This window comes from Desmodus rotundus, chromosome 7 (assembly GCF_022682495.2).
Source record: "Desmodus rotundus isolate HL8 chromosome 7, HLdesRot8A.1, whole genome shotgun sequence".
NCBI classification, from domain to species: Eukaryota; Metazoa; Chordata; class Mammalia; order Chiroptera; family Phyllostomidae; genus Desmodus; species Desmodus rotundus.
Window position 1 is genome coordinate 494357 of NC_071393.1, and position 27299 is coordinate 521655.

Here is a 27299-nt window from a genome sequence, read left to right on the forward strand (position 1 = left end):
GAGAGCCCCAATGTGACACCCCAGGCAGGTCCCTAAGAAGGGCCCGGCACCGGAGTAGCCACCTGAAACAGCACTCAGCCGTCCAGGCGGGCACCGATGCCCCGTGTGAAGGACGTGGAAGGGCGGCAGAGAGAACCTCCCGGCGGGGGGGGGGGGCTGCCCTTTCCAGGATGGCTTGTTCTATTTTAGATCCAGGAAACGTGAAATTGATTCCTGAGAGTTTCCACCCGATACTAATGCAGCCGAGTTTAGATGGGTGGGGGCGAAACCCAAAACAAAATGGATTCATCACTCACATTTCCTCGGCCTTGGCTGCGTCCGCGATGCCTCTCCCGCCTGGGAGAGCTGGTGGGGGGACCGGGGCCCAGAGGCGGAATGCCCTCCCCAGCGCCCCCGCGCCCTTTGGGTCGCGACCTTCCCTGGGTGTCTTGGGGCCGCAGCGAAGGCCTGTCCCATGCTGCATGTGGACTGAACGACCCGGCAGAAGACACTCGTGATGGAGCTGCCGTGTGCACACGAGAGTCTGCTCCCACCCTCAGCAGGCTGCGCGAGGAGAACGCCCGTGGACAAGCATCGTCCTCCTGGACGTTTAAGCTGCTCACAGTTCTGAGCATGGAGCTGGCCCCAGTCTTGCGAATGCGGGGTCTGAGCCTCTAAGCTGGGTGAGAAGGGAAGTGAGAGACAGTCCCCTCAGTCGTCTGCACGTTCTGTCTTTAAGAAAACGTCCACACCCCTGAGGGTGGGGCGGGGGCAGGGAATGCTCCTGCGCCCCCGTGGCTTTTGGGGTTTACTTCTGTCGCTTTCGGTGTTAAGCCTCCGCAAGGTCAAAGCGTGTGTTTGGAGGCCGTGGGCCTCTGGAGGCCTTTGCCTGGTGCACAGGCAGGCCTGGCCCTCCTCAGCGTGGGCAGGACGGTCTGCGTTGACCTGGCCACCCATCCTTTTGTGCCTCTGGACGAGTTATTTCGACACCCCTCTTGCGGGGTGACTCTGGAGTGGAGCGGGGGGAGGGGGGACTGGGGTTGCTGTTTGAGTGGATTTGTGGCTTTCGAGGGACGTCATCTCTTTTTTGTTTTTAAAAATGGCTGGCACTCAGCTGTCCCCGGTTCCCTGCTTCACCCCCTGCCGCCTGAGGGAGGTCATCTCTAAACGTCAGAGCACACCGTGTCAGGCCTTTTTGTGGGTCTGCCCCAGCCCCGGTCTGCAGGGCACCGTCAGAGGTCAAAGCCGGGTCCGTCGTCCAGACGGAGCCTCCGAGAGTCAGCGGACGGCATGACCTGCCTGGGGCTGTTCAGAGAGCAAGGGGAGGCCGCCGGCCGCTCGGGGTAGTGATGGCTTTAGGATGAGCTGCATGTGCCTGCAGTTATGAAAGGCTGAAGTTACAATAACAAGGTCCAGCTGGATCTGTCCATCAGTGGTGTCCAGTCCAGAGACATCCCGGGGTGCGGGCAGCTCCCCACTGGCTCTGCCAAGGCCACAGGGCACTCACTTCCCACCTGCCCCTCCGCGGGGAATGCATCCTTGCTGAGTCTGCTTCGTCAGAGTTCAGGGTCTTGCTCCCCACAGGCCCCCTTGAGGCTGCGCTGGTGCAGGACAGGGGGCGGCTGTGTTCACAGCTCTCCAGCCCAGGGGCCAGGCTGGGACCTGCATGTGGTTAGCGCTCCACAATATCTGTTGATTGAGTAACTGAGTGGCTCTTTCTATAAACAACTCATTGGTTTTGCTTAAAATAGATTGAAAAGACCATTGCCAATGACCGCCGTTCACGTTCGCGTAGGCAGGAGGCGGCTTCCCCAGTGACGGTGAAAACAGTCAGCCTCCTGAATTCCACCGGGCTGACCTTGTCGCCAGCAGCTCTGGGCCCAGAGGCTGTCTCTCCGTTGAAAGGGAGATTCTCACGTGGGAGGCACGTGGCGGGTGGAGGCGCAGGGATCTGAGATTTCTCCTTGAAGAACCGGGAGACAGACACACCAGCAGGAAACTCGGGTCAGGGTGCGAGTGGATGATAAATATAGGCACATCTGAGAGCAGAGACCACAGAAGCGCGTCCTGCGGGGGGCCGGGGGGGTCTGACAAGGGTGAGGGATCGGGGGCAGGGGGAGCCTGGGACGACTGGCTGGCCCACAGGAACCTGCTGGCCCCCATGACTGGCCGGTCCCCGCCCCACCCCCAAGAGCCTCCTGGAAGGGGGTCTCCGAGCTTCTCTGCACGAGTGTACACTTGGGAAATGCTCTCACACCTTCCCCTCAGAGGGATGCCCAGAGCTCTCCCTGTTCCTTCCTGAGCTTCAGTTCCAGAGGTGGCTTCCTGCTGGTCCCAGGGGGCCTTTCCAGCTGGAGTTCATCAATCTTCATCCTCCCAGAATCTGCTCTGTGAGTCACAGGCCCTGCAGCGCTGGGCCGGACAAAGTCGCTGCGGCTGGGAAAACGCCCGCAGCCGAGGATGCAGTCCTGGTCGGGAGAGGGGCGAGGGGCTGGCACACCCTTCACCGGCCGGCCTGTTGCCCCGTCGCGCCAAATCAGTGCCGCACCTGCCCCACTGTGGTCGATTTACTAGAAAAGTAAAAAAGTAGTTAACACACCCAACCAGAGTTCCACCTTCTGCACCACCCACGCTCTTTCCCCTGCAGGCCAGCACGCACTGTCCTCAGGCCGCGGCTACAGGCCGCTCACTCCGAGGAGATCCAGAGCTTTGTGGTTTTGCTTTTCTCCTCTCCTCCACCTGCCAGGCTGGCACTGAGCCCGCCCAGCCACCGTGGGTGAGTCAGGTGAGCCAGAGCAGCCTCTGCTCCTCCCCCATCACCCAGGTGGTGCCCTGCAGACCTGGACCTTCGCACTCGGGGGACACGAAATGCAAGGACCCTCCCCCTGTGATAATTGCCCCTCACATGCTTCCTCCCTGGGCGGGGGCAGGCCTCACCAGGCTTCTGGGAACAGCTCCTGCGGAGGCAGGGACCCCGACTTGGCCCGGAGTGTGCGGGGCGTGTGTGAGGCCCAGTGGGTTTGCACTCACAGCCCACCCAGCAGTCTGCGTGTTCCAGACTTGGCACTCTTTCCTGAAAGGACCGTTTTCCTTTGTTGGCTGGAAACGCGACAAAAATAAGCCTGTGCGTTTTCGGGCCCGACGTCCCACTGAAGACGTTGCAGGATGGGGTGCAAGTCTCAGGACCAGCTCAGTCACCTCCCCCAGAGCTGCCCCTGAAGGGCAAGCAGCCGGACACTCGCGGACGGACAGGCGAGTGGGGGCCCTGGGGGACGCCATCGTGACCCCACGGAGGAAGCACGGTGACCGCTGGTGTGGACAGGACAGGGGTCCGACACCACCCCCCCTGCTGATTGCTATGCACCAAACGGAGAAAGTCGTTCCCCAGGTTGTTTGAAAGGCTCTTAGGAGCTGAGCTGTCTCACAGGGTGGGAGCCGGGGTCAGGGGGAGGCGCACACCACCTGCTGAAGCAGACGCCCCCGCCAGGGTCAACCATGCAAACCCAAGGTCGCCACCTGGAGGTGACGGGGACGTCAGCCTCACGTTCTGCACACGGGAGAGGATGGTTTGTAAAGGAGCTACGGGCCCAGAGCCTGACACGTGGCTGACAGAGCGTGCTCGGTGCGCCGGACGGATGGCCAGGAAGCCGGTCGTCTGTGGAGCCTGTGCTGGGGACTCACGTTCCGGAGCTGCATTGTCAGGTCCAGCTGTGGGGACATGTGCTGCAAGGCAGGCGGCTTAAACAACAGAGACTCCAGCCCCACAGGCTGGAGGCTGGATTTCCCGGACCAGGGGCCGGCAGGGCTGGTGTCTGTGGAGACCTCCTCTCAGGGCCCAGATGGCCACCCCTCTCCAGGCCTTTTGGCGGGGGTCTCTCCCTCTGCCCAGCCCTGGGGCCTCCCAATGACCTCATCCAACCTAGTCACCTCCCTGAAGGCCCTTCTCCAGGTGCGGTTGCGCTGGGGGTCAGGGCTGTGATAAGTGGGCCTCAGGAGGGCACATGAAGCCTGGAGCAGGAGGTACCTGCAAACAGGTGGGGTCGGAAGCCACAAGGCTCTCACCCAGGCCGGGGAGTGAGTGTAGACAGAGGAGAGACTGAGCTGGACTGAGCTGGGACGCACACCCACGGGTGAGACAGACTGCTTGAGTGGGGGATGCACAAGTCGGTGCTGTGTCCTGGGTGTCAGGCGCTGCGTGAGGTCATGCAAGGTGAGGACCGAGGCTGAGCGCCGACTGGTGCGGGCAGCCTGGACCCCGTCTCAGGGGTGAGGAGACACTGGAGATGCCGAACTGGAGCTGCACCATGACGTTTGAGGCTGGTGACTGAAGGCGCATCCTGCACCGGAAGGGAGAAGGATGTTTCTGTGGCCAAACCCTTCACTGGCCCCGCACACACTCAGCGCAGCGCCTCCTCCTGCCTCTGCCCAGGGGTGGGGAGGTCTGTCTTCGTGCCAGCATCAATTCCCCCTTTAATGCTTCTGGACCCTTGCAATCTTACAGAGGTAAATGGACGAAGGTCTCATTCTTCTGTAACTACTTCCTGCTGACCAAGGACGTAGTCCTACCTATCCCTGGGTCCAGAAGTTTTTTTAATAAAAAAAGGTGTGTGTGGGGGGATGCGTCTGGCATGGAGGGAAGCCTTTATGTAAAGGAGAAGGATCTCAAAAAGTCCGGGTCCACTGGCTGTCCCTGGAAAGCACTGTGAGGGGCAGACCAGGCGAGGACCCAGTGAGAAGGTGGCCATCTGCAAGCCGCCCACACACCGTCCCTGATCTGGGCACCCAGCCTCCGGGACTGTGGGGAACAGTGTCTTGTTCACTGTCCCTTCCCCTGTGGGTGGTGTTGGTTACGTGTCACAAGCTGATGGCGCAAGGATGCCACTCCGTGGGGCGCTCTGCATCTTCAAGGTCGGCGTGTCCTCTGTGCTCGCCCAGGGCTCCTGGTCTGGAAGGTTGCTGCCCACTGCACAGAGCTCGGGGGCGGTGCCCGCAGCTCCAGGTCTGCCTGCTCACACCAGGAGCCCGCAGCTGTCTGCTCCCTCGCTTATCCCTTCCTTGCTTCACTGTGAACTTACTGAACAGCTGGTGTGAGCACCTGGTGTGAGCCGGGGCCAGGCAGCCCCTGTCCCCGGCGCCCAGTGAACCGAGGGGTCAGGTCTCCTGTTCTCTCCCAACAGGGCTCCCAGGACAGAGCCAGCCTCACTCTCTGGGCCACTCAGACTGTCCCCTCCTGGGGCAGAGCCTGCCTCCCTACTTCTGTCCCCAGAGTGTGGGTGCCAGGTCCCCTCCTGTCTGTGACCCCCGGGTCTGGGCTGGGCCCACGGGATGAGAGTTTCCCAGGACATTCTGCCATTGGGAGCAGAGAACTGAGCCCGAAGGGACGGGGTCACCCACTGTCAGAGTCTGGGGTGGGCGTGGGGAGGCTGGGCCCGGCCGTCTGACCCTCTCGGGGTCAGGTTCACTCCGAGCCAGGTCACTGCTGAGGTGGCAGGAATCCCGGATATCCCTGTGCCTGCTCCCCGGCAATAATGGGCCCGGGTCGGCCCTTACCACGGGAGGAGCCAGCTGCGTGACGTCTGCACCCTCCACTTGCTTTGCAAGGTGGGAGGAAGAGCCAGGAAATCCATTTTGCAGGTATTTCCAGACGTCCCTTATCCCCGCGCCTCGGCTCCATAAATATTCATAGCAGGTGGACGCGAGTAGGTATGTGTGGAGATTTATCAAACAGTGCGCTAGTCTCTGCGAGAGTAGATCTCACAGGTATTGCCCTGTCCTGCAAAATGCTCAGGACTCCATCGTTCAGAAGGGTTGTTGTCAGTGTCTTCGCTATTGACAATACGTTACCAGTTCGGGTCCCTGGGAGCCCTAACAGACCGGTCTGTGACGAAATTGGCTGTTGTCTCTGGAGCGTGGAAAGCGCTGAGGCCGGTGGAGAGAGCGGTCGGCCTCAAGGGCCGAGGCAGCCCGAGTCTCTCATTTTTATCTCCACTTTGTAGTCACCCCAATTAATAGCCAGGCACGTTAAGTTGGCCTCGATTTTTGTAGGGTGACGAGGTCGGAGCCGGGGGCTGGCGGGACGCTCTGCTCACAGCGGTGTCCACTCCCTCTCTCCACCCCACGCGCTCCACAGAGCAGACCGCCAAGGCGACAGGCCCACGAAGGCACGGCGGGTAACAGGCGGTTTTCTGCTGCAAACCGTGGAGTCCTGCTTCCTAGGCGACGCCAGGAGCAGGAGACTGAAGGCCTGGGTTCCGACCCACTGGCCACAGCAGCGCCTTATTGGACGCCTGTCTCCGCCAGTCTCCGCAGCGCCCCCTGGAGGCCAATGCCAATGGGGTCTGCTCTATCAGGGCTCCGGGGGGCGCCAGGCCATGCCCTACAGGGGGTTCAACTGGTTCTCCGGTCCTTCCTCTTTGCGTCCTTGTGAAATGTCCAGTTTGCAGTATTTAGATACCCACTTCCCAGGAAAAAAGCAAGTTACAGGCTGGCTCATCTCCTAGATCATCATTTCTCTTCATCTTAACTTTGTAACTTGCCAGATATTTACAGCTCCATAGAAATGGGTGTTGTTACTATTGTTTTAAATCTAACTTTCTTAGAGGTCTTCAGAGCCGTGGTCAGTTCAACAAGCCCGGCCTGTCCTCCCGGGGACCCTGGCTGACCTGAGACCCCTTCTGTGGGCTGCCAGAGGCTGTGGGTCCCCCGGGCTGTCCCCACGCTGAGTCGTGAGCCAGGCCGCATCTCACAGGCTGCCTGACGTTGCTGGTGGGGATGGCACCCCCTCCCCCTCGGATTAGCTTGTGACCGGCAGCGTTTGGGCTGGTTCCTCTTTCGGAATATTGGCTTAAGTTGCTGTGACAGATGGAATTCGGTGACTCGAAGAGAGCTAGGAGCTTGCAGACCTCACTTGCTTCCAAGTTGAGAAATCATAGCCGCCCACATGTCCCAGGTATCCTGGAGTGAGCGGCTGCTGAGAGAGAGATGACTTCTGGGGATGAGGCCGTTGGCGGGGCTCCAGGGGAGCTGCCAGCCTGTGTGTTTCCTGAGGGCAAAGGCGAGGCTGCAACCCCCGCACGGCCCGTCCCTGGGTGGGGCCGCTGGCCGGAGAGGGCAGCCTGGCTCTCCTTGTCACAGGGCCCTCTCGTCCCTAACACGCACCCCCTTGCTTCTCTGGGCAGGAATTCAGAGTCGCTGACAAAACCCTGGCTAACAAAACGTGGCCTGACTGCCTTGTGGGTTGTTTTCCTCGGTGTCCCCAAGAGCCCCACCCGCCCCGTGGGAATTGCAGCTCCTCCCGTCCTATGTGTGGCTCGCAGCCTCACAGTCACAAGATGGCTGCTGCAGCCCCAGGCTCTGAGTCTTAGTTCCAGGAAGGAGGAAGGGGGAATGACTGCAGATAAAAGGCAAAAACAAACAAACCACCAGCTTCTGGGGGCCCAGGTGTCCCTCCCTTCGCGTGTGGCCTGTCACTGCCATCTCTGCTTCCACATCACACAGCCTCCACTTCTGCGTTGACTCTGTCCTACCCTGTCTGTTAAGGATGCTTGTGATGGAGCCTGGGGCCCTCCTGGCAACCGGGGGCGCTCTTCCCCTGTCAGGGCCTTGACCTAACCCCATCCGCAAAACAGCGTGTGCGCAGCGCCCAGGGACAAGAACCTGACATTCAGGAGCCACTCTCTCCCTGCCACACCTACCCCTGCTAACAGGTGTGGGCCCCACATGTTTGTTAGCAGAGCTGTGCTTCCCAGGTACCAGCGAGCTGCTGACAGGGGTGTGAGTCTGTGGCGCCTGCTGCTGACAGTCTCACAGGTCTGGTGTCTTTGTCCCCGTGGCCCCTGCGGGTCCCCACCACTCCCTACTGCTGATGCCCTGCGGAGTGGGGCCTTGGGGGATCCTGCACGCACACACGCACAGGTGCACATGAGCACACACGTGTGTTTGTGGGCACACATGTATATATGTGTGTGCACACGTGTGCTTCGTGTGTGCTCGGCACTTTCTGCAGTGAGCATTTGTGACTCTTCCCGTCAGAACCGACGCGCTCTAATTGGAGGTGTAAGGGCAGGCGTTGCTGGCAGCGTGAGAAGTTAATCTAAACCTTCTGTGAAACCGTTTGGCACCAAGACCCATAAACACAGAGAGGAACTGCTAAGCAAATGTTTGTGCATCCGTTCGGTGGACTATTGCGTGGCGGTGTTAGTCACCGTCACTGAGCCGCCCGTGCTGACTGAGGAGACGCTAGACAATCCATTTCAGTGGGAGCAGAAAGCAAAATGCGGGCGACCTTCTGTCTTTAGAACTGAGCCCCAGTGCTCGGTGCCCCGACCCCTTTCCAGGGCCAGGCTGCGGCCAGCATGGGGGCGTGGAGGGCGGGGGTGCAGCGCGCGAGGGCCGGGATGGCTGCATCATCGCTGGGTTCCTGCGGCACCAGGGGTGGGGGGGTGGGGGGAGTGGAGGCTCCTGACTCTTCCGAGACAGGCCCCTGCTGGGCACGAACACGGGCCCCCAGACGACCGGGAACCAGGGCTTGTGCTCAGTGCAGATGCTGTGACCTGGCTGGACTCCTCCCTCGTCACCAGGTCGGTCCTCGGGCCTTGCTGGCACCACCGTCCCTGCCTCTAACCCTGACCGGGGGGCCGGGGCCTTGGTGGCAGGAGGCACACAGGTGCCCGCCCATCACAAAGCCAGGTGCATCCAGAGATGCTGCAGACCAGCCTTCCGGCCGTGACAGTGCGGTCACAGCAGTTGGCAGGCCGCTCCTTCGTGTCCTTGACGGTCTAAATGCACAGTTGGTGGCTTTCGTAGGCCCCTCGGACCTCTTCTCTGAGACGCTATGTGGTTGGCGGGTCGGGCTGTGCCCACGGCGAGCCTCCGTGGTCTCCTCCGGAGGAAGGGGGACCAAGGGGGCATCCCCCCAAGGCCGGCCCAGGGCACAGCCCCTGCGATAAACACTGGGTGTCGTGGCCAGCTGTGACCTCCACGGGACAGGAGAACTGACTGGCTGCTGTTTGTCCTCTTGTTTGTGGTTCGGAAAAGTTGCGGACAGACAGACGTTTCCAGGGCTCGGCTAACACATGCAAATTCCCATTGTTCTCAAAATCAGAGCTCATTCAAGGACTACAGGCGGGAGGAAGGGCAGGATTTCAAGCAGGAAAACAGCTGGTCAGCACTTCACTCTCAGAACCCGCTGGGGCAGGTTGTTGGAGCTGAGGCGGGGCTCTTCCCAGGGGTCAGGCTAACGAGGTGCCACAGCCCTGCGGCAGAAACCAGGGACAGCCATTCCCTCTGCTTCTGAGATCCAGGCTCCCTCCGCAGGATCCTGGGCGGGGCCCTTCCTGACGTGGCCCCAGGCCACCCGGCAGGCACTATGTCCCTCAAATCTCTGCCTCAGTCCTCACAGGGCTTCTCCGGTGTTTGTTTCCGGAATGCTCCCTCCAGATACAGACCCTGCCACTGGGTTAGGAACAAACTCCCACCCCCCCACCCCCGCCTGCTTCAGCAGGATCTCATGGTAACTGATCACACGTACCACTGTGCCCCCCAGAAGGCTGCGCAGAAGGCCAAGGTCCAAACCTAGAACAAAGTGGAATGGGCGTGGTTCTGGGGAGCGAGCAATGTGGGGAAGCGTGATGGACATGGGGGCCTGGACGCCGGGAAACCTGTCCCTGAGCTGCATGGGCTTCACTGCTGGGGTCCCCGACGCAGCTTGAGGCCTGGGTGTCGCCTCGGTCCTCACGGTGCAGACACCCCACGGGCAGGCCTGTGGTCACTAGCGGAATGCGAATGTGCCTCTGGGGACGGGGGGTTGCACAGGACACGTTGAGAGTGTCTTTCCCCCTCTTTCCCCTTTTTTCTTTGCCGGGCAGGCCAGCAGTTTTGTATCTTCGTTATTCTTTTATTGTGGTAGGAGCACTGAGGATGAGGTCAACCCCCTTCACAAACTTCTAAGGGCCCAATGCAGCACCGCCCTCGCCCTCGGGCAGACCCCCAGCCTCTTCCTGTCGGTTCAGAGGGAGAGGGAGGGAGGTGACGGGAAATGTGTGGCACTGAAACCTCACGCCCCAGCAGGAACTCGGGGAACATGCTGATTTCTCCTCAAGCCTGGGAGTTGGAGACCGGGGCCGAAGTCGATACTTCCAGAAATAGAGCCTTTCCAGGTCACGAGGGTGCCCACCGGGACCACCAAAAATACCAGCAGAGAGGAGAAGCTGCGGGGGGCAGGAGCGGGCGGGAGTGTGGGCAGGGGAGAGATAGACACCCCCCCTCCGCAGCGGGAAGCCCCGGGAACCGGCTCCGCCGACAAAGCAACTCCAGACCCTGAACATGACTGGGAGGCTGCCAGTGGACAAAACAAAGGGACTAAGACCAGGAAAACAGGGTCCCCTGGGAGCGGGGCTTGTGGAGCGAGGGAGCTCGGAAACGCTGGCTCTGGGGGTGGCTGTCCACGCGGGGTTGGGGCCCACGCTGGACGCTTGGAGACAGAGCCTTCCCCGGGCCCGGCCTCCCGTGCCACAAGCAGAGACGCCAGGTCTCCAGGTTGCGCTGTGGGTGGTGGCTGACAGCCAGCCGTGTCCAAGCTGAGTTGCTCCTGTGCTGGGGACGTCCCAAACAGTGCGTTTGGGGACACCGCGCGGTATTAAAACAGGATGGGGAATGGTTTCCAACTCCGCCTCAGCTCACATCCTTCAGTCCCACGCTAACCCCAGCGCTTCGCTTGCCTGTTTAACACGGAATATTCTGGAAGACGGGGAGGTTCCTGGAGGCTGGTGAGCGGAGGAGCCTGCGGGCCTGTGGGGGTGGGGTCAGCTCCTCTCCCTGCCCTTGGCTGGCACTGTTAAAAGATACACTGAGGCATAGGAACAATTTTAAGAGTTTATCTGAGCAAATATCAGTGGAATTGGGGGTGTCAGCCCTAGGTGTGGTTATGCATGCCGGGGATGGGAGAGGGAAGACAAGCAGAGAAGTGGGGAAGGGGGATTGGGGGCGCCGCCCACTGGCCCTCCGAGGGGTTGGCCTTCCTGGGGTTTGGCCGCTGACCAGGTGCTGGCAGGACAGTGAAAATCCAGCATCCCAGTTCCCTTGTCCACAAACGTAAGGCGAAGAAATGTCCCCGGTGGGGGCAGTGTGTGACAAGAACATAGGTATTTCCCAGAGTTCGCACTTCCCCAGCCGGAGGAAGATGGGGCTCTCTCTCCACGGTGCAGCTTGGGGACAGAACTTCCTCGGAGAATAGAAACCACTGCTCCCCTGGGCCCCACCCCAAAGGGGAGGTGCCCAGAGTTGTCCCTCCCGGAGAGGGGGGGGGGCATCATTGCCAGGAGGCACGGTCCATCCCTGGCTCCCTCTGGGAACAATGTCACTGAGCCACGCTCCTCTCCTGGCACTGCATAGAATATTCCAGAACACCTGCGGCCGGCCCTCTCAGGCACTCACGCATGCACTCACCCTGGTCTCCAGGAAGTCCAAGGGCTCCTTTCCTGCAGGTCCCCGGGGTGGCGGGCGTCCCCGGTCAGCATTGTCCGTTGCGGGCGGAGCCGCGAGGGAAGGCGGCTCTGTGGTCCACAGGACGTGTCAGTCCGTTGTGCCCCGAAGTGCCTGCCTGTGTGCGGGGCACACTTAGCTCAGATGGCAAAGCTGGAAGGCAGCCCCTCAGGGTGGCGAGCCTGTGCTTCCTGCTTTGCATTTTTAATGTTAATTCATGTTCACTTGGATTTTTAAAAGTCCATAAACTTCACTCTTTAGAGCAGCTTTAGGGTTGCAGGGACAGTGAGTGGGACGGGCAGAGAGCTCCCTGGTAGCCCCCGCCCCACAAGCAGGACCCCCTGTTGTTCAGACTCCCCATCATCACCCAGAGTCCACAGTTGACATCGGGGATCTCTCTCGGGTGTCCCTTCTGTGGGCCTGGACCAACGTGTAGAATGACACGTGTCCACGATTGCCGACCCTCCGCCCTGAAATCCGCTGTGCTCCGCCTGTCCACCCTTCACCCCGCCCAGCACCCCTGGAGCTCCCCCAGCCCCGCTCCGCAGGAGGGCTGGGAGCAAACGCCCTACAGCCTGGGGCCTGCCTGACCCCCTCTTTTCCTGCTCCTGCCAGGCCTCGCCAAGCCCATGGGTCTGGTGGAGGGCCCGGGCGGCCTGGGCCAAGGTGGCGTGGCGGCTACTCTGCGGGACGACGGCCAGGAGATGGCCGGCAACTACGAGGAGTACGGCTACAACGCGCAGCTCAGCGACCGCATCTCCCTGGACAGGGCCATCCCTGACTACAGGCCCAAAAAGTGAGTGGTGACCCCCCACGGGGACCCCTGCTCCCTCAATGCCCCTGTGGGCTCAGACACAGATGGTCACCTGGACAGGTGGCTCCCCTGGCTCCCGTGGTCTCGGCCGGAGGCCTCTTCGGGGCCCAGGGACAGGACGGGCTGCGGAGTCCACCGCAGTGGCCTCTGACCTCACAGAAAGAGGTGTCAGGCGAGCCTCAGGTGGCTGGCGTTTGCGAGGTGCCAGAATGGACCCGAAGCTGGTGCGCAGCTGTGCCATGCCGGCATGCCCCCATCCGCCTGGAATTTGGGAGTGTGGGTGTTAGGTGTCCATGTTTGTGTGTGTCCCGTTTCCTTCCAAAGAGAAGCCAGGAGGCTTTGGTGCCAGTGGCATGCACAGGACTCCCCCAGCACACACGGGCGCATGCTTACATGCACACACGTGCACACACATGGTGGAACGAGGCCCCCCCCAGCCCCCGTCACCTGGCCAGGCTCGGCCCGGGGCCCCGGAGCTCAGCCAGTTCCCCTCCGCACTCAGTGAGCGGCCTCACGGGCGTCACCGTGTGCGGTGGCAGCTCTGGGCCACGGCTCTAGGCATCCTGGAAGGAAAGAGACATGGTGGGCACCCCCCTCCCCGGGGCTCAGTTCAGGCACCTGTGCTTGGGCGCTTGGCCCGCCCGCCAGGCCCGCACTCACTCAACCCCAAGAAAGGCTGGAAGGACCGACGTTGTCCCCACTTTGCAGACGGGAAACCGAGGCAGGAAATGTCCGGCCTCTGGGCTGAGACCCCAGTGCGTGGGTGTGGAGCTGGGACCTGGGCGTCTGCAGGTGCATGGAGACAGTAGACGCCAGTCGTCCCGCAGGGAGGGGTGCGTCTCCCAGGGCAGCACACGGAAACCGCACAGGGGGCGCTCAGCCTGCACCCACCCGTCGCCTTCAGACCGGGACTCCCGCCCCCCAGTCCCTGTGGAGCCCGTCCCCCCATCAGCAACCATGTGGCAGGCAGGCTCAGCAGGTGCTGGTGTCAGAGACGCACGTGGGACACCAGGGAGCACGCACACGTGTGTGCATGCACACATGGGCAAGTGCAGGCGTGTTTGTACGTGTGCGCGCACACACATGTATGTTTGTGTGTGCACACATAATCCTGTGTGTGCCTGCGTGCGCACATGTGCCTGCGTGCCTGTGTCCCTACCCGGATGGCCACCGAGAGCACGCTGCTCTCTCCCATTAACACACTATTGACTTCCCTCTCTCCAGAGGTGGACAGTTTCCAACTACGCAGTGGCTTTAATTATGCTACAAAGCACATAACATAGATCTTGATTACTGAGCCGGGCCCAGGGGATCATGAAAGGAAAACCGGCAAATCCACATCAAACAGGATCATAAAAATGAGCGACCTTCTCCGAGCCCCGCCCTGCAGTGCGTTCCCGTGCCGTCCGGTCCCCACCGCCACGTCTGCCTCATCTCCGTGTGTGGCGTTGTCTGAGCTGTGAGCAGCTTGGCGGGCAGCTCGGATAAGTGCAGACTGAGTGGACGGTGAACGGGAGGACCCGTCCTGGCTGCTGGCCTGGGGCCTGCTCCGCGCCACCTGTGTGCGGGGCCTGGGGGCTGGGCCGGCGTCTGAGACGGTGCACAGGGAAGACTCGGGATCGTCGTGGAAGCGAGCCATGTTGTGTGGCTCGTTCCACGGGCAATGGTACCTCCCTTCTTCTTGTCAGGGGACCCCTGCCTTCCTGTCAGCCCCTGAGCCATCTGTCTGGGCCAGGGAAGGAGGTGTGTGCAGGGTCTTGGGGAACACGGTTTCCCAAGGGACGGTCGCTGAGGCCAGCAGCCTCCCCGTGGCTCTCTGTCCCCAGAACGGGCTGCGGTGGCTTACCCTGCTGCAGGCTCGGAGGCTAATGGAAGCTGGACAGGACAGACAGACGGACGGACTCAGTTTCAGAAAGACAGTTTCTGTGGGGGCCGCTGTGCCTCCAAGCCCACCGGAGCCAGCCTCAGCCCCCACAGTTGTCCCAGCCAGCGAAGGCCGGCCATCGCTGTGGCCCCACCCAGATTGTGTCCATGGGAGGTGGGACCTCGTCACACACCAGGCAGAAGCCACCATGGGGAAGGCCTCCCAGAGGCTGTCAAAGGCAGACCCATCCTGGTGACGTGCTTCTGAGAACCTCCCGCAGCTCTTCCCAGAAACATCGGTCACAGGCTCAACAACGCCACTTCCCGGCCGCCCTGAGCCCCAGCCCTGCGTCTGAGGCAGGAGATGAATGTGTCCCATACACAAGGCGAAGCTCGCGCGGTCCCCGGGGAGGGAGGCTGGCACTCCATCCCTCTCGCGCCGTGCTTATGTCTCCAGAGGCACCGAGGGCGGCCCCATCAATTTCCATCTGTGTCACTGCCGTGGCCTGGTTTCCCGTGAGGCCGGCCAGACTCTGCCTGCCACATGCCCCCCCCACCCCGGGGACCTCAGAGGTGGCTGCAGGGCCGCGTGACTGCTGCCCCCGTGCCCTGTGGGCCTGCAATCCTCTTAGGACCTGCAAGTGGCCTAACACGTGTGTGTGCCCACCCTGCCGCGTGCGGGCAGCACCCGGGGTGCCCAGCACTGTGAGGGTCTGCATGTCACCCAGAGAGCCGGAATTGGCAGGACTTGAGAAAGGTGCCATTCCGGTCACTAGGCTATTAGCAGGTCACGTCCCAGTCACCACCTCTGACCCGTGCTTTAATGGGCTTGAGGCAGGGATTCCAGCAGGGAACGAGGGCAGCTTCTGAGCTGACCTTCCAGGCCCCACTTGGGGAGTGTGACAGTGGTTCGGGGGCCCAGCCCCCATGTCCCGGAGATGCCCTTTCTCAGATGGTGTCAGGCCAGAGAGCCCAAGGAGGAGGGACAGCCGGCTAGTCGAGACCCAGCACAGAGCAGGTGACATGGAAAAGTGTTGGGCTGGACAAGGGCAGCGCCGCCCACACCTCGTCCCCAAGGTGCAGAGGGCACAGCACCGGGTGAGGGAGGTGAGCCTGGGACCCTCCTTACCTGACCTGTCCCACAGGCTGCAGGTGTGAATGTTGAAACGCTAATCGATCAGGTTCAAAGGTCTGAAGAACATGGCCAGGGGAAATTGGGGCCTCAGCCCCCTAAGCCCTGGGAGGGGGCGCTGGGCCCCGAGGCTCCAGGCTTTCTGCCCCCACACCCGTGTGCCCTCCCTCTGTCTCTGCATCTGCCCCTACCTGGGCAGGACCCTCTGTCCCTGGGTCACTGGTTCACAGCGTCCCTAGAGCCGTGGTCCAACTGCACCCAAGTCCTTTGCAGACGCTGTCACTTGGCTGATTTTCCATCTGCCAGAAACGGTGCCGTTCAGGCCGGAGAAGAACCCTCTGCTCCACCTCAGCGGAGTTACTCCCGGACGGCAGCCTCGCCTCTGTCCTGGGCGGGAGCTGTGGACCGGCTGAGGTCACCACTCAGGGCAGGGAGGCCTAGCCGCTGACTTGGGACCGCCAGGTCAGGTGCAGACGGCTTCTGTGTCCCCGGCCAGACAGAGAGCGGGGGAGCTTGTGACATCCCTGTGAGGAGGACGGGCACACGGCGGAGTTCTCGTGCTGCGGACCCTGGGCATCCCTGTGGCAGCCGGGCCACGATGGTCTGTGGGAAAGCAGGATGAGAGGGGGCGAGACCGTCCCTGCAGATGAGACCGTCCACGCCGGCCCCGGCACAGGGGCCTCCCGGCCCCAGAACCTTGCCCCAAGTGTCACGAGATGGCTGCCGATGGGCGCCGACTTCTCAACTCAGGGGGAAAGCAGTCCCACCAGGCCCCCTGGCCTCCCAGTGGGTCGTTAGTCGACCAGCCTTCTGTGCCCTGGGGACAACGCATGTGGTCCCCGCTGGGACAGAGGGATGAGCGAGCAAGTGAGCGAGTCAGCCGTCAGGGCCCCAGTGTGGGTTCTTCCGCTCGCTGACCGGTCCGTGGTCCGTGCAGCCACCGAGCAGCGTCGCCAACTTGGAGGTCACAGGTCGCCACAGAGGCAGCGTGTCTGTGTGAGAGCGAGAACAGCAGCGATGCGGGCAGAAGCCCACGCAGTGTTCCCACGAGGAGGCAGCCGAAGGCCACGGTGTTGGTGAGGCGGGAAGGGACAGCGACGCCCACAGCAGGACCGTGACACAGACACTAATTTCCAGTCTGGGCCGTGGTTCCGACATCCACTTTCTGGTGTCTTTGCAAACAGCCCCTGGGGACACGGAGTTGCTTCTGGCCGGTCCTGAGGTGACTCTGCCCTGTTTTAACACCGGAGGATTGAGGCAGAAGAGGAGCCGGCTCTCGGGGCTCACGTCCTGGGGGACAGGGACGAGCTCCGTGAGAGGAGGCACAGGACCCCACCCAGGCCCCGCCCACACCTCGTCCCTGAGGCCAGTTTTACGCATTTTGCAAGTTCGTGAAAACTGCATTGCAGCCTTTTTCCTCAACAGAAAAATAGAGTGAAAACTTCTTGTCAGAAAGCCTCTCTGAGAGACGAGGGCCCTGGGCTGAGACCTGTAGCCCCGGTCAGCGGGGTGGTGCTGGGGGGCTTCCTGTCCTCCCAGTTCTTAGCTGTGGCCGAGCCCATTGGTGCTTTGGGTTCTGAACGGCGAGGCTTCCCTTGCAGATGCAAGTCTGTTCCCGTAGCCGCCTTGACCTTTGCTCCGGGCAGCCCATCGCCTGGGGGCCAGGCCTGCCGCATGAAGGACCATCGGTGCTGCCTGTCTGGGGTGCAGGCAGAGCTGACGTGGGCTCTGAGCTGGGACCCCCGTCCCCTCTGCTGGACCCTGGCTGGGGGATCACTGTGCCACTGGACCTCTTCTGTGTCTGGTGTGGTCCGAATGGGACTCGGATGCCTTTTGGCGGGAAGGGAGCGGCTGGGGCTCAGGGCCTGGACGCCCAGGGTACTGAGGCCACTGCGGCCTCACCGTCTCCTTGGGTTCGGCTGTCTTCCACCTGCGACATTGCTGTCTCTGTGTCGTCGGAAGTGGGATCTACATGGGCCGAGCAGGCCTCCTGCAGGGCACCGGGCTGCCAGTCCCAGCGCTGACACCACCCCACCTCCGCAGGTGCAGACAGATGACCTACTCGGACGACCTGCCCCAGATCTCCGTGGTCTTCATCTTCGTCAACGAGGCGCTGTCGGTCATCTTGCGCTCAGTCCACAGTGTGGTCAACCACACGCCCTCCCAGCTCCTCAAGGAGGTCATCCTGGTGGACGACAACAGTGACAATGGTGAGCGGCCAGCGCGAGGGGGAGCGTGTCAGCATGTCAGCGTGCCGGGGCAGAGTCGAAAGGCAGCCATCCGTCATCCAGAACTTTCCATCTTTCCAAAGTGCGGCTCTGTCCCCCTGAGGCCCTAATGCCCCGTCCCCCAGCCCAGCCCCCGGCTCCCACCCTCTCCTCTGTGTCTGTGAAGTTGGCCTCTCCAGGTCTCTCATGGAGGTTTCCTCAAAGGCCCCTCCACGCCGTAACCATGTCAGAACTTCCCTCTTTCTTTAAAGATTTTATTTATTTATTTTTAAAGAGAGGAGAAGGGAGGGAGAAAGAGAGGAAGAAAAATATCATTGTGTGGTTGCCTCTCACACGCCCCCTACTGGGGACCTGGCCTGCAACCCAGGCATGTGCCCTGACTGGGAATCGAACCAGTGACCCTTTGGTTCACAGGCCAGCGCTCAATCCACTGAGCCACACCAGCCAGGGTAGAACTTCCCTCTTTTTAAGGTTGAATAATATTCCATGGTTTGGAGGGGCCATGTGCAGGGATGTCATTCCCTGTTAAGGTTGAATAATTCAGTCCCATCTCTCCTGTCTCCACAACGCATCCCTCTGCCTGAATTGGTCTTGTTTGCTCCTGTTCTGTCCGCCCCCTAGAACGCCAGCTTCGTGGGGGTGGGTCTACCCCTGTGTGGTCTCCCCAGCACTGTGAATCACGTCCAGCTGCAGTGGGCCTCCTCATATGCTTACAGAATGGGGGGGGGGCGGCGGACCTCGGGCCCCTCCTGGGATGTCGGGGTGCTGAGACGTCTCAGTGTGCCCCCACAGTGGAGCTCAAGTTCAGCCTGGACCAGTACGTCCACAAGAGGTACCCGGGCCTGGTGAAGATCGTCCGCAACAGCAGGCGTGAGGGCTTGATCCGGGCGCGGCTGCAGGGCTGGAAGGCGGCCACAGCTCCCGCCGTCGGCTTCTTCGATGCCCACGTGGAGTTCAGCACCGGCTGGTGAGGGTGGGAGCAGGCGGCATGGCTGCAGCCTGGGTGCAGGGTGGGCGCTGGGGCAGGGCCTGCCGGGGCCTGGTCCGGGGAGGGGCTCCGGCAGCTCGGGTGGGGCTGGCCTTAGGCCGTCTTGCAGGAGCCAGACCTGGGGCAACACAGGCGTGAGGACTGAGCTGCACCCCCACCTCAACCCCAAAGGGATTAGATCCGGCCAGTGGTCCCAGCAGGTGACAGTGAAATGGGGACAGACCAGAGAAACCCACACGCGGCTGGGGGCAGGGGCTGTGCCGACGTCCGTGCTGCAGGGTCCTGGCCAGTTACTGCAGGCTGGGGCCACGGGGTGCACTCGGAAGCAACTTCCCGTCGTTATGGTACATCCTAGGTCAGACTCACACCATGCAGGGGCCGAGTAGGCTTCTAATGAGAAACCCGGGGTGGGGTGGGTGGGCAGGGTGGCCGGGTTGTCCAGGTCCTGATCCTCTGCTCTCCTGGGCACCCCAGTGCCCCCGGACCATGAGCTAGCTCTGAGGGCTGGTTCCGTCCCAGCACGTGCCCAAAGCAGGTGGGGCCCCTCTGTCCCCCATTTCTCTCTCTCTGCGGCCCTCCTGAGACAGCTGTTGGTTCTGTGACATCTGTGCGGTGTGCCCCCAGCAGGGTGCCTGCTTACTGCACAACACTCCTGGGACCTCCCCGTCCCTCTGACAGGTGTTACACTCCCTGGCACTCGGGCGGGGGGGGGGGCGTTCTGGAGCACCACCAGTCTGTCCCGTCAAAGCGCGGTTTTAAACTGGTGCGACTTTAGTTTTCACCACTGAAAACCCAGTTCTCTGCCTGCAAATAGCCCTCCCCTGCCGGGACGGCCTACCCCAGGCCCCTGCCTCACTAACAAACCTGGCGTTTCTGGAGAGCGTTTTCTCTCTGCACAGGTTGCTGACACTGACTAATTAATCCTGCTCTTGAAGCTGAAAGGCAGGTAAACACTGGGTGCAGAAGGATGGGAAGGAAGGTCCACACCAAGCTGCCCCTGCCTGAGCTGAGCCCCACTCTGCACCCGCACTGCAGCCTCCTGGCTGCCCAGCCAGTGGCTGCTCCCGAGGGCGGCTGAGCTCCAGCCTGCCGCCTTCGCAGGAGCTGGGGGCTGGGATGGCCTGGGGAGAGGTCCCAGGTGTGGCCGTCACGGCTTCGAGAGCCCCAGCTGCCCCAGGCCGGCAGGACCTCGACCAAGTGGGTCTGCGCCCGACGACCCCGTGTGTGGCTCCTGGTGGGAGGCCCTGGGATCTGGTGCCCGGCAGGTGGCCACCACGCCCGCCGTGAGACCCCCTGTGGTTGCCTGGCTCTGGGCTCCCAGCTGGGGTGAGCAGCACCCCCTGAGGCGTGTCCCCCCACAGGGCCGAGCCCGCCCTCATGCGGATCCGGGAGGACCGCCGGCGCATCGTGCTGCCCGCCATCGACAACATCAGGTTCGACACGTTCGAGGTGCAGCAGTACGCCAGCGCGGCCCATGGCTACACCTGGGGGCTCTGGTGCATGTACATCGTCCCCCCCCAGGACTGGCTGGACCGAGGAGACGAGGCTGCGCCCATCAGGTGGGCCACCCACTCAGGGCCGCCGGGCAGGGGAGGCAGCAGGGGCGGGGGGGGGGGGTGGGCGGGGAATGCTCCGTTACAGAAAGCCTGGTGCCCGCGGGGACGGGGAAGCAGCAGGTGCAGCCAGGTGTGCAGTGGGACGTGGTGAAGGGGAACTCGGGGGCTGGCTCTGTTTTGTGACCTGGGTAATGACAAGGTCTGGTGGGGAGGGGACAGACAGACAGACAGACAGAGCCAGGGGATGAGAAACAGACACAGAGAGGGAAGAACAGGGCCAACGGTGGAGAGAAAGTGAGAGGAAGCAAGAGAGGTGACAGAGGAGGACAGACAGACAGGGTCAGGACAGAGAGACAGAGAGACGCGAGAGCAGAGAGGGACGGAGGCAGAGGGAGACAGAGACAGATAGACAGACACAGGCAGACAGAGATGGAGCCACGAGGACGAGGCACCGCCACCTCCTTGACCGGGAGAGGCAGAGCAGAGACCCAGCCCGGCCCTCCCATCGGACCCTCTCCTGGGAAGCACTTGTTTTGAGCCACTTCCCAGACGTGAAAATGGAGACTTATACGATAAAAATACCCAAATCCAGTATCTTTTCAAAAATGGGAAGGACCAGCTTCCCACAAGGCAGGGTGGGCTGGAGCTGGGCAGTCGTCTCCGCTTGGCTACTGTCCCCATCACTCCTCTGGTCCCTGTGACACACGGCCACCACCCTTGCCCATCTGACACCCGGCCGCAGCTGCGTGCTCCGATTCCACCGCAGACTCGGCTTCTGCGGTCTGCAACCCCTCCGCTGAGCGCCGAACTGCTGGGAAACCCACAGGGGCACCAGGCAGTCGAGCTCAAGGACCCCCGAGCTCCTTTACACCGGGCGGGAGACACCGCTGCCCTCGTCCTGAAGGACACAGAGCGCCCACGTCAGCTGTGTGGAGGGGGCTGACGTTTGAAGAACCAGCTTAGCAAGTTTTTTGCCATTCATTACACTCACACACGTGCACACATGCACACCCTCACACCCACGCACCCTCACACCCACACACATGCACGCCCCACACCCTGACTCACACGCACACATGCACACCCACGCACACCATGTACGCCCGCGCCTCGGCTGTGAACGGCTGCACATCAGCCAGATGTGAGGAAGCCCCACAGGATGGGAAGCACGGCTCCCAGAGCTGAGCCCCCAGCCTGGCTGTTTCCTGCCATCACAGCAGGGTTTCTTGTGCAAATAAATTCAGCGCCAGCCGAGGCTGCTGCTGTTGAAGTTTACTTTGGAACACAGAGCAAAAAAAAAAAAAAAAAAAAACAAACGTCACCAGTGATCACAGGCTTGGCGGGGAATTCGGCAGCGCAATCCACCAGGGACTACCCTGGGATGTTTTTTCAGTTAAGGCAACGAGAGAAATAAACACCTGTGGCGTGCCGGCCGACTATAACTTACCCAGCCACATGCTTCCTGTTGAAATCAAAGACAGCAGCGGCCAGGGCATTGGCGGCCCAAATCCAGCGACAGAACAGATCGGACCTTTGCACAAAGACAAGGGTGACGGGTTTTTAACGCCTGTTTTCCCGGAAAACTGATGAGCATTGATCTCTGACTTCCCAGCTGCAGGGGGTAGAAATGCTTCTTTTATCTTGTGATTGAGGCTGATTTCTCTGTTGATTCCACTGTAGAGGAATTGGTCTTCCCTGGGAGCTGGGGGCAGGCATGAGGCCGGAGCAGAGAAGGCAGCCAGCCACCCCAGCGTCGCAGTGGCCTCGGGGCCTTCGGGGGTCTTGGGGGACCACGGAGGCTGCGCCAGTCCTCAGAGATGTGAAGAAACGCAACCCTCAGCCTTCAGGGGAATGCACTTTGTTTGGAGGCAAAATCTTCCATCGAAAGCTTGGGGGGTCCTGCTTGCCCAGAAAACACAGACTGTGCCTGTTTCTTGCTGGAGAGAGATTTTTCCGGATGGGTGTGCAATGCCACTCGCAGCGAAGCCGTCCCGTACTGCCCGACGCACGCCCTGCCCACCTTCACTGCTCTGAGACCACTGCCCCGGGAGGGGACGCAGGGCACCGACTGACTTGTCATGCGTTTTAGAGGGAAATACGGCCGGCACCCCGACAGGCGACTGCGCAGATACGGATGCTGGGGGCACAACGAGACCACGTGTTCATTGCTCGATGGAAATGGAATAATCGGAGCGAGGACGGTGCAGTTGGCAGCGTGGAGCCACAGCCGCTCAAGTCGTGTGCTCTCCGACTCTGCGGCATGTTGTGGGCACGTCAGCGAGGTCCTTCAGGGTCGCGTGGTGGGCTCTGGGTGACCTTCGCAGCTGCCCATCGCAGCCCTGACTCCTGATGGGCGGAGCCGACCAGATAACGAGGCAGGGCGGTGGGTGGCTGCGGCTCAGCCTGGGAGGTCAGCACCGTGTGGGTCCACGAGGCACCCCAGGCACTGGCCTGGGCTGTGCTTGCCCCCCGGCAAGCCCCCCCCCCCCCCCCCGATCTCTTCACGCCACTGTCTGCTTCCCTCCAGGACCCCAGCCATGATTGGCTGCTCCTTTGTGGTGGACCGAGAGTATTTCGGGGACATCGGCCTCCTGGACCCGGGCATGGAGGTGTACGGAGGCGAAAACATCGAGCTGGGCATGAGGGTGAGTGGCCTGTGGAGGGCGCTGTGCGGCTGCTGGGGGGTTGGCTGTGGCCAGAGTTTGTTCTGCCGGAGGGACGGATGTGAGGCCCCAAACTGAGAGTCAGCGAAAGCAGCCGATGGTAATGAGACCGAGGACTGTGTGTTTGCTGAAGACAATGACAAGCTGTATTTCTGTGTTTGTTTAATTATTCGAGCCCTTGGTTTTGGCTCCATCGCACTCGAGTGCGGGCTGCTGGGGGTGAGGAATTCCCCTGTCCCGGAGACTCCTGGTTTCAGACCTCCTCGCCCTGGCTGCTTGGAGAAGTTCTGGAAGAGTCTTGGTTGCTAATCTGGCAGGGTGAGCTCATTCTCTGGGGTGCCCTGACGGTCCAACAGCTGCCCGGCTGGGAGCATGCTGCATCATGTGGGGTCTTGGGGTGCGGGTCCCCGGGGACAGGGCTCCCTGGACAGGGCGTGGGAGCTGGACCGCCCAAGGCCTGAGTGTGATGCCTGGCGGCAGGCAGCTTTTGCGATCTTCAGCGCTCAGGGATCATGCTCCCGGCCAGTGCTGGACGAGACCCTCTGCAGCTCGTTCTGGGAGCCCAACTTTGCCGCAGGGAGCCGACCACTGCACCGTGGTGTGCCAGGCCTGGGTGTGCCAGGCCTGTGCGGGAACAAAGCAGATGGAAGCCCCGCCTCCCAGGATGGAGGGGACCAGAGAAAGGGAGGAAGCGGCAGGAGGAGGCCAGGAGCGTGAGAAGGGGTCTGCGTGCAGTTCAAAGAGAATAGTCCGAGAAGGAGTCCCCCACAGAAGGCCAGGTGCCGCAGGGAAGCTAGGGAAGGGAGGAGGGGTGTCCCAGGCAGTGTGCGAGGCAGGTGCACACCCGTGAGGCAGGGTCACCTGCGTGCCCATCAGCACAGAGGCCTGTGGGGCTGGATGGGAGGCAGGCGGGACTGAAGCAGGGCTCCCTCTGGCCTCTGTAATGCTAGGTCAGGGGTGGAGGGCAGAGCCCGGGGGGCGGGGGAGGGGGGGCTTCTGCTGGGACGGTCAGACACTGCGTACCTCTCGGTGCTTTTTGATGGAGGTGCCATGGTGCTGGCGGGGGTATGGGTTGAGGGGTCCGAGCCCTCCAGGGTGCTTGGTGAGCAGCTGGAGGGGCTACAGTGGGCGGGCAGGTCTCCTGTGGTTGAGCTGGGCTGGGCTGGGTGAGGCACGGTGAGCTCTGGTTCCTGTGTTTCCTGGGCGTTCTGGGGTTTCACTTGTTTTTTTGTTTGTTTGTTTTGATTTTTGCCTGTGGGTCTTTATTCACAGAACGGATTAAGGCCAATTTTTAAAAATTTATATGCAGTGTATCGAAGTGGCACATTTCCAGTCCTGTTTGCTTTAAGCTTTGAGGTTAAACCAAGAGGTCGTGGCATTGTGGTTATAAATCTAATAGAAAAACACCCAGCCCCCCCTTTTCTTTGATTAATGTTTGATTAACTGGGGCTGAGCAGACTACACAATCAGTTCCATTTCTGCCGGTAGTTAAATTCCCTGAACCTTTTAAAACAACGCTTATAAATGTCACATATTTCCTTTCCTCTTCAAGCATTTTCGTTGCCTGATATCAGCAGAAACTCCCCAAGTGCATAAAAGGTTCTCGTGCAGCCGATACATGAAACTTAGGCCGAATCGCAGGTCCTTGGAAGCGATTCAGAATTGTTTGCTGCTGCATGTAATTCTCTGACGTGTTCCAATTTTAAACCACACGTTTAGAATCAGCCCTTAGGTATCATGTTAGAAGTGGAGGCGGGAGGTGAATCCCGCAGATTCTCCCCAAATGCTGACTCTCCTCTGTCCAGCATCGGGCCCAGACCCCACTTGGCAAAGTGGAGACCAAGGCCAGGGTCCACCCCATGGTCACAGAGTCTGGTCTTCTTGCAAGAGTCCCCCTCTTCAGACCCTCGGAGGAGTCTGCTGACTGAGGTGGTGCGGGCACAGGTGCGGGCGCGGGCGCAGGTGCGGGCGCAGGTGTGGGCACAGGTGCAGGCGCGGGCGCGGGCGCAGGTGTGGGCACAGGTGCAGGCGCAGGCGCAGGTATGATTATTAGGCTTGGGAATGAGCAGCACGGATGTGGATATAAATCAGGAAAGCTGATGTCAGTGCACCAGCCCCTAGGGAGCCTGGCATGTGCTCATATTCAAAAGGCCTGTCTGACCTTGAACTCCAGTTGAGGGGACCGGCCAGCCCTGTTCTGAGGGGCAGCAGAAAGAGACTGGCTATGGGCACCTTGGGGCCTGGTGCTCCCAGGGAGCTTGGAAGCAGGGTCCAAGCATTTTCCCAGCTCCAGAGCCACCCCACCTGCCTTGCTGACGCCTCTGGCTGCCAGGCCCCTGCCCCGACCCCAGCTGGGGGCCCCCGGGGTGCAACCAGGCCTCCCCTCCCTTCCCCGTGCTCTTCCTCCGCCTTCCCGGGACCCTGCGCCCACACACAGGCCTCAAAGCCCTCTGCTGCTTCTGAGGTGTCATTAACACAGACGCCCACACAGCCCTTCTGATCGATGCGACCCAATTAGAGGAGTAATTCTGTGGTCTCGAGGCCAGTGCCATCTCTGTGACGGCAGGAATGTGAATTGCTCGTCCCTAATGAGGGACATCCTGGAGCCAGTTAGGAACCAGGAACGCATCGTGTCCATGGGGCCTGCAAAGGTCAAGACAAAGCCATGTGTGGGCGTCCTGAGGAAAGCCGAGGGCTGCGTGGAAGTGGGGAGCCCTTTGCTCCTCTGTCTCAGGCCTGGTCCTCAGCTCCCGCTGCAGCAGCTGGGTGCGTGGGAATCGTGGCCTCAAACGCAGACTCGCCTCACATGGGGACAGATGACCAAAGTGGGGGCTGCACCTCAAGGGGGCTCGTGGCGGAGATTCTGAGTTGGAGGGCTATGCTGAGCTGACTCCCTGTGCGTGTGGAAACTGGGAAGTCTCGGGGTGAAGAGTGAGCTGCCAAATTCAGAGCCGAGGCTCCAGGGCCACTGGGTCGAGAGACACGCAGTGAGTGTGAGGACCCAGCGGGTGACAGCTGAGCCCAGGTCGCCTCCCTCGGGGGAGGGGAGGAGGAGCCCAAGGCCTTTAGCACAGCTGTCCCAAATTCTGGCAGCCACCAGACGCCCCTGCAGGGCTGCACCCAGAGCTTCTGACCCGCAGGTCTGGACGGGCCTCGAGGACGCAGTGTGAGGCACAGACAGGCGCTCCTGCTGCTGGCCTGGGGGCTGCCGCTGAGAACTGCCTGTCAGGAAGGAAGGAATTTTCCTTTCCGACGACGGTGTGAGATGCTGAGTGTCCCCTGACACAGATGGGAGGGGTCCGCAGGGAGCCCAGCTCCGGAGCCTCCGTGGGTTTGGCTCCACGAGCAGGAAGGAACAGCTGTTCTGCAGCACGCGTGTGGGTAGACTCCCAGAGGCTCCAGGAAGGGATGTTTTCTCGCCCAAAATTTATGAATTGAGCCTTCTGAGGCCTGGGAGATGGGACTTAGTTTCCAAAGCGAAATCCAGCCCAACTCTGCCCTGGAGACCTCGCCCAGGAGGGGAGACCTGTGGCCCCTGGGGTCAGCGCTTCCGGAACAGGCTGGGGGGCGGGGCACGGGGCGACCACCATCCCTTTTACAAAGTGCATTCCGATGGGAAGTTTCTGGAAGCGATGCAGTTTTCTCCAGAGCGGGTGCAAAGCCTTGGGTTTTGCTCACATGGGGAATTTCGTGCCTCTAAAAAGAAGGTGGTAGTTGGGGGCCTCTGGGGTTGGGGCCAGGTGACAGCCTGTGGGGCAGGACAGCTGTGTCCGGCAGCCTCAGCCTGGACCTGCAGGGCCTCCTGTCGCGTCTGGAGACCCGGGCTCAGACCCTGAGCGGGCGTCCCCCTCCGTCGACGATGGGTGGATGATGGGGGGGATCCATTTCATCAGTTGGATGTGTGGATTATTACAAAGGAAAAAAAAAAAATGGAAAGAGGCAGGGCCAAGCTCCTGAGAGGCAGGACAGGGACTCCATCTCTGAGGTGAGCTCTTCCCCAGCGCTCAGTCAGGGCAGTTTCTGAAAACATAGTGTCCCCAGGAGCCAGGGCCATGGGAACCCGCAAACCTTCCGGCCAGAACCCGCATCTGGGAGAACGGCTCCACCCGGCCCTGATTTAGATGCTGGACGCTTCTCCACGCACAGGCGAGGCCGACAGCAGAACTGGTAAAATTGCAGCTCAGGGTGCAAGGAATTATTTTCGTCACTGGAAGCCTCTGCTGTCACCTGCAAGTCACACAAGAAATAGTGGAGGACCCGGGCTGGTCGCCGATGACATCTAACTGCTTCTGTCAGCCCAACTGGCTGAGGTGGCGCCAGGCCCGAGTCTGGCTTGGATGGGAAATCTGAGGACATTGGGGCACATCTCCTTTGGGCGCCGGACCAGGGAGTGGTGATGGGGACAAGCCCACAAACAGCAGCACACGCTCGGTTTGTCCGGCAGCAGGTTCCCCCTGTGACTCATCTGGAGGTGGACAACCAGGATGTGACCCCGTGGCTGCAAGGTGCCCCGGCTCTGGGACGACAGCTGAGGGGACTGGGGGCTCAGTGCCGGGCTGGCGGGAGGGTGGCACACCATTCTGACCTCCTGACTG

General features: G+C 61.3%; 1 protein-coding gene across 1 annotated transcript in view; it reads left to right on the top strand.

Annotated features, from left to right (window-relative positions):
• GALNT9 (polypeptide N-acetylgalactosaminyltransferase 9) overlaps window positions 1-27299 on the top strand; it is a 35519-nt gene that overhangs the window by 1904 nt on the left and 6316 nt on the right. Inside the window, exons 2-6 of the mRNA XM_024566652.4 lie at window positions 12076-12256; window positions 17313-17479; window positions 18290-18464; window positions 19847-20044; window positions 22569-22686. Coding sequence (XP_024422420.3) covers window positions 12076-12256; window positions 17313-17479; window positions 18290-18464; window positions 19847-20044; window positions 22569-22686 — 839 coding nt within the window. The remainder of the gene's footprint in view (window positions 1-12075; window positions 12257-17312; window positions 17480-18289; window positions 18465-19846; window positions 20045-22568; window positions 22687-27299) is intronic.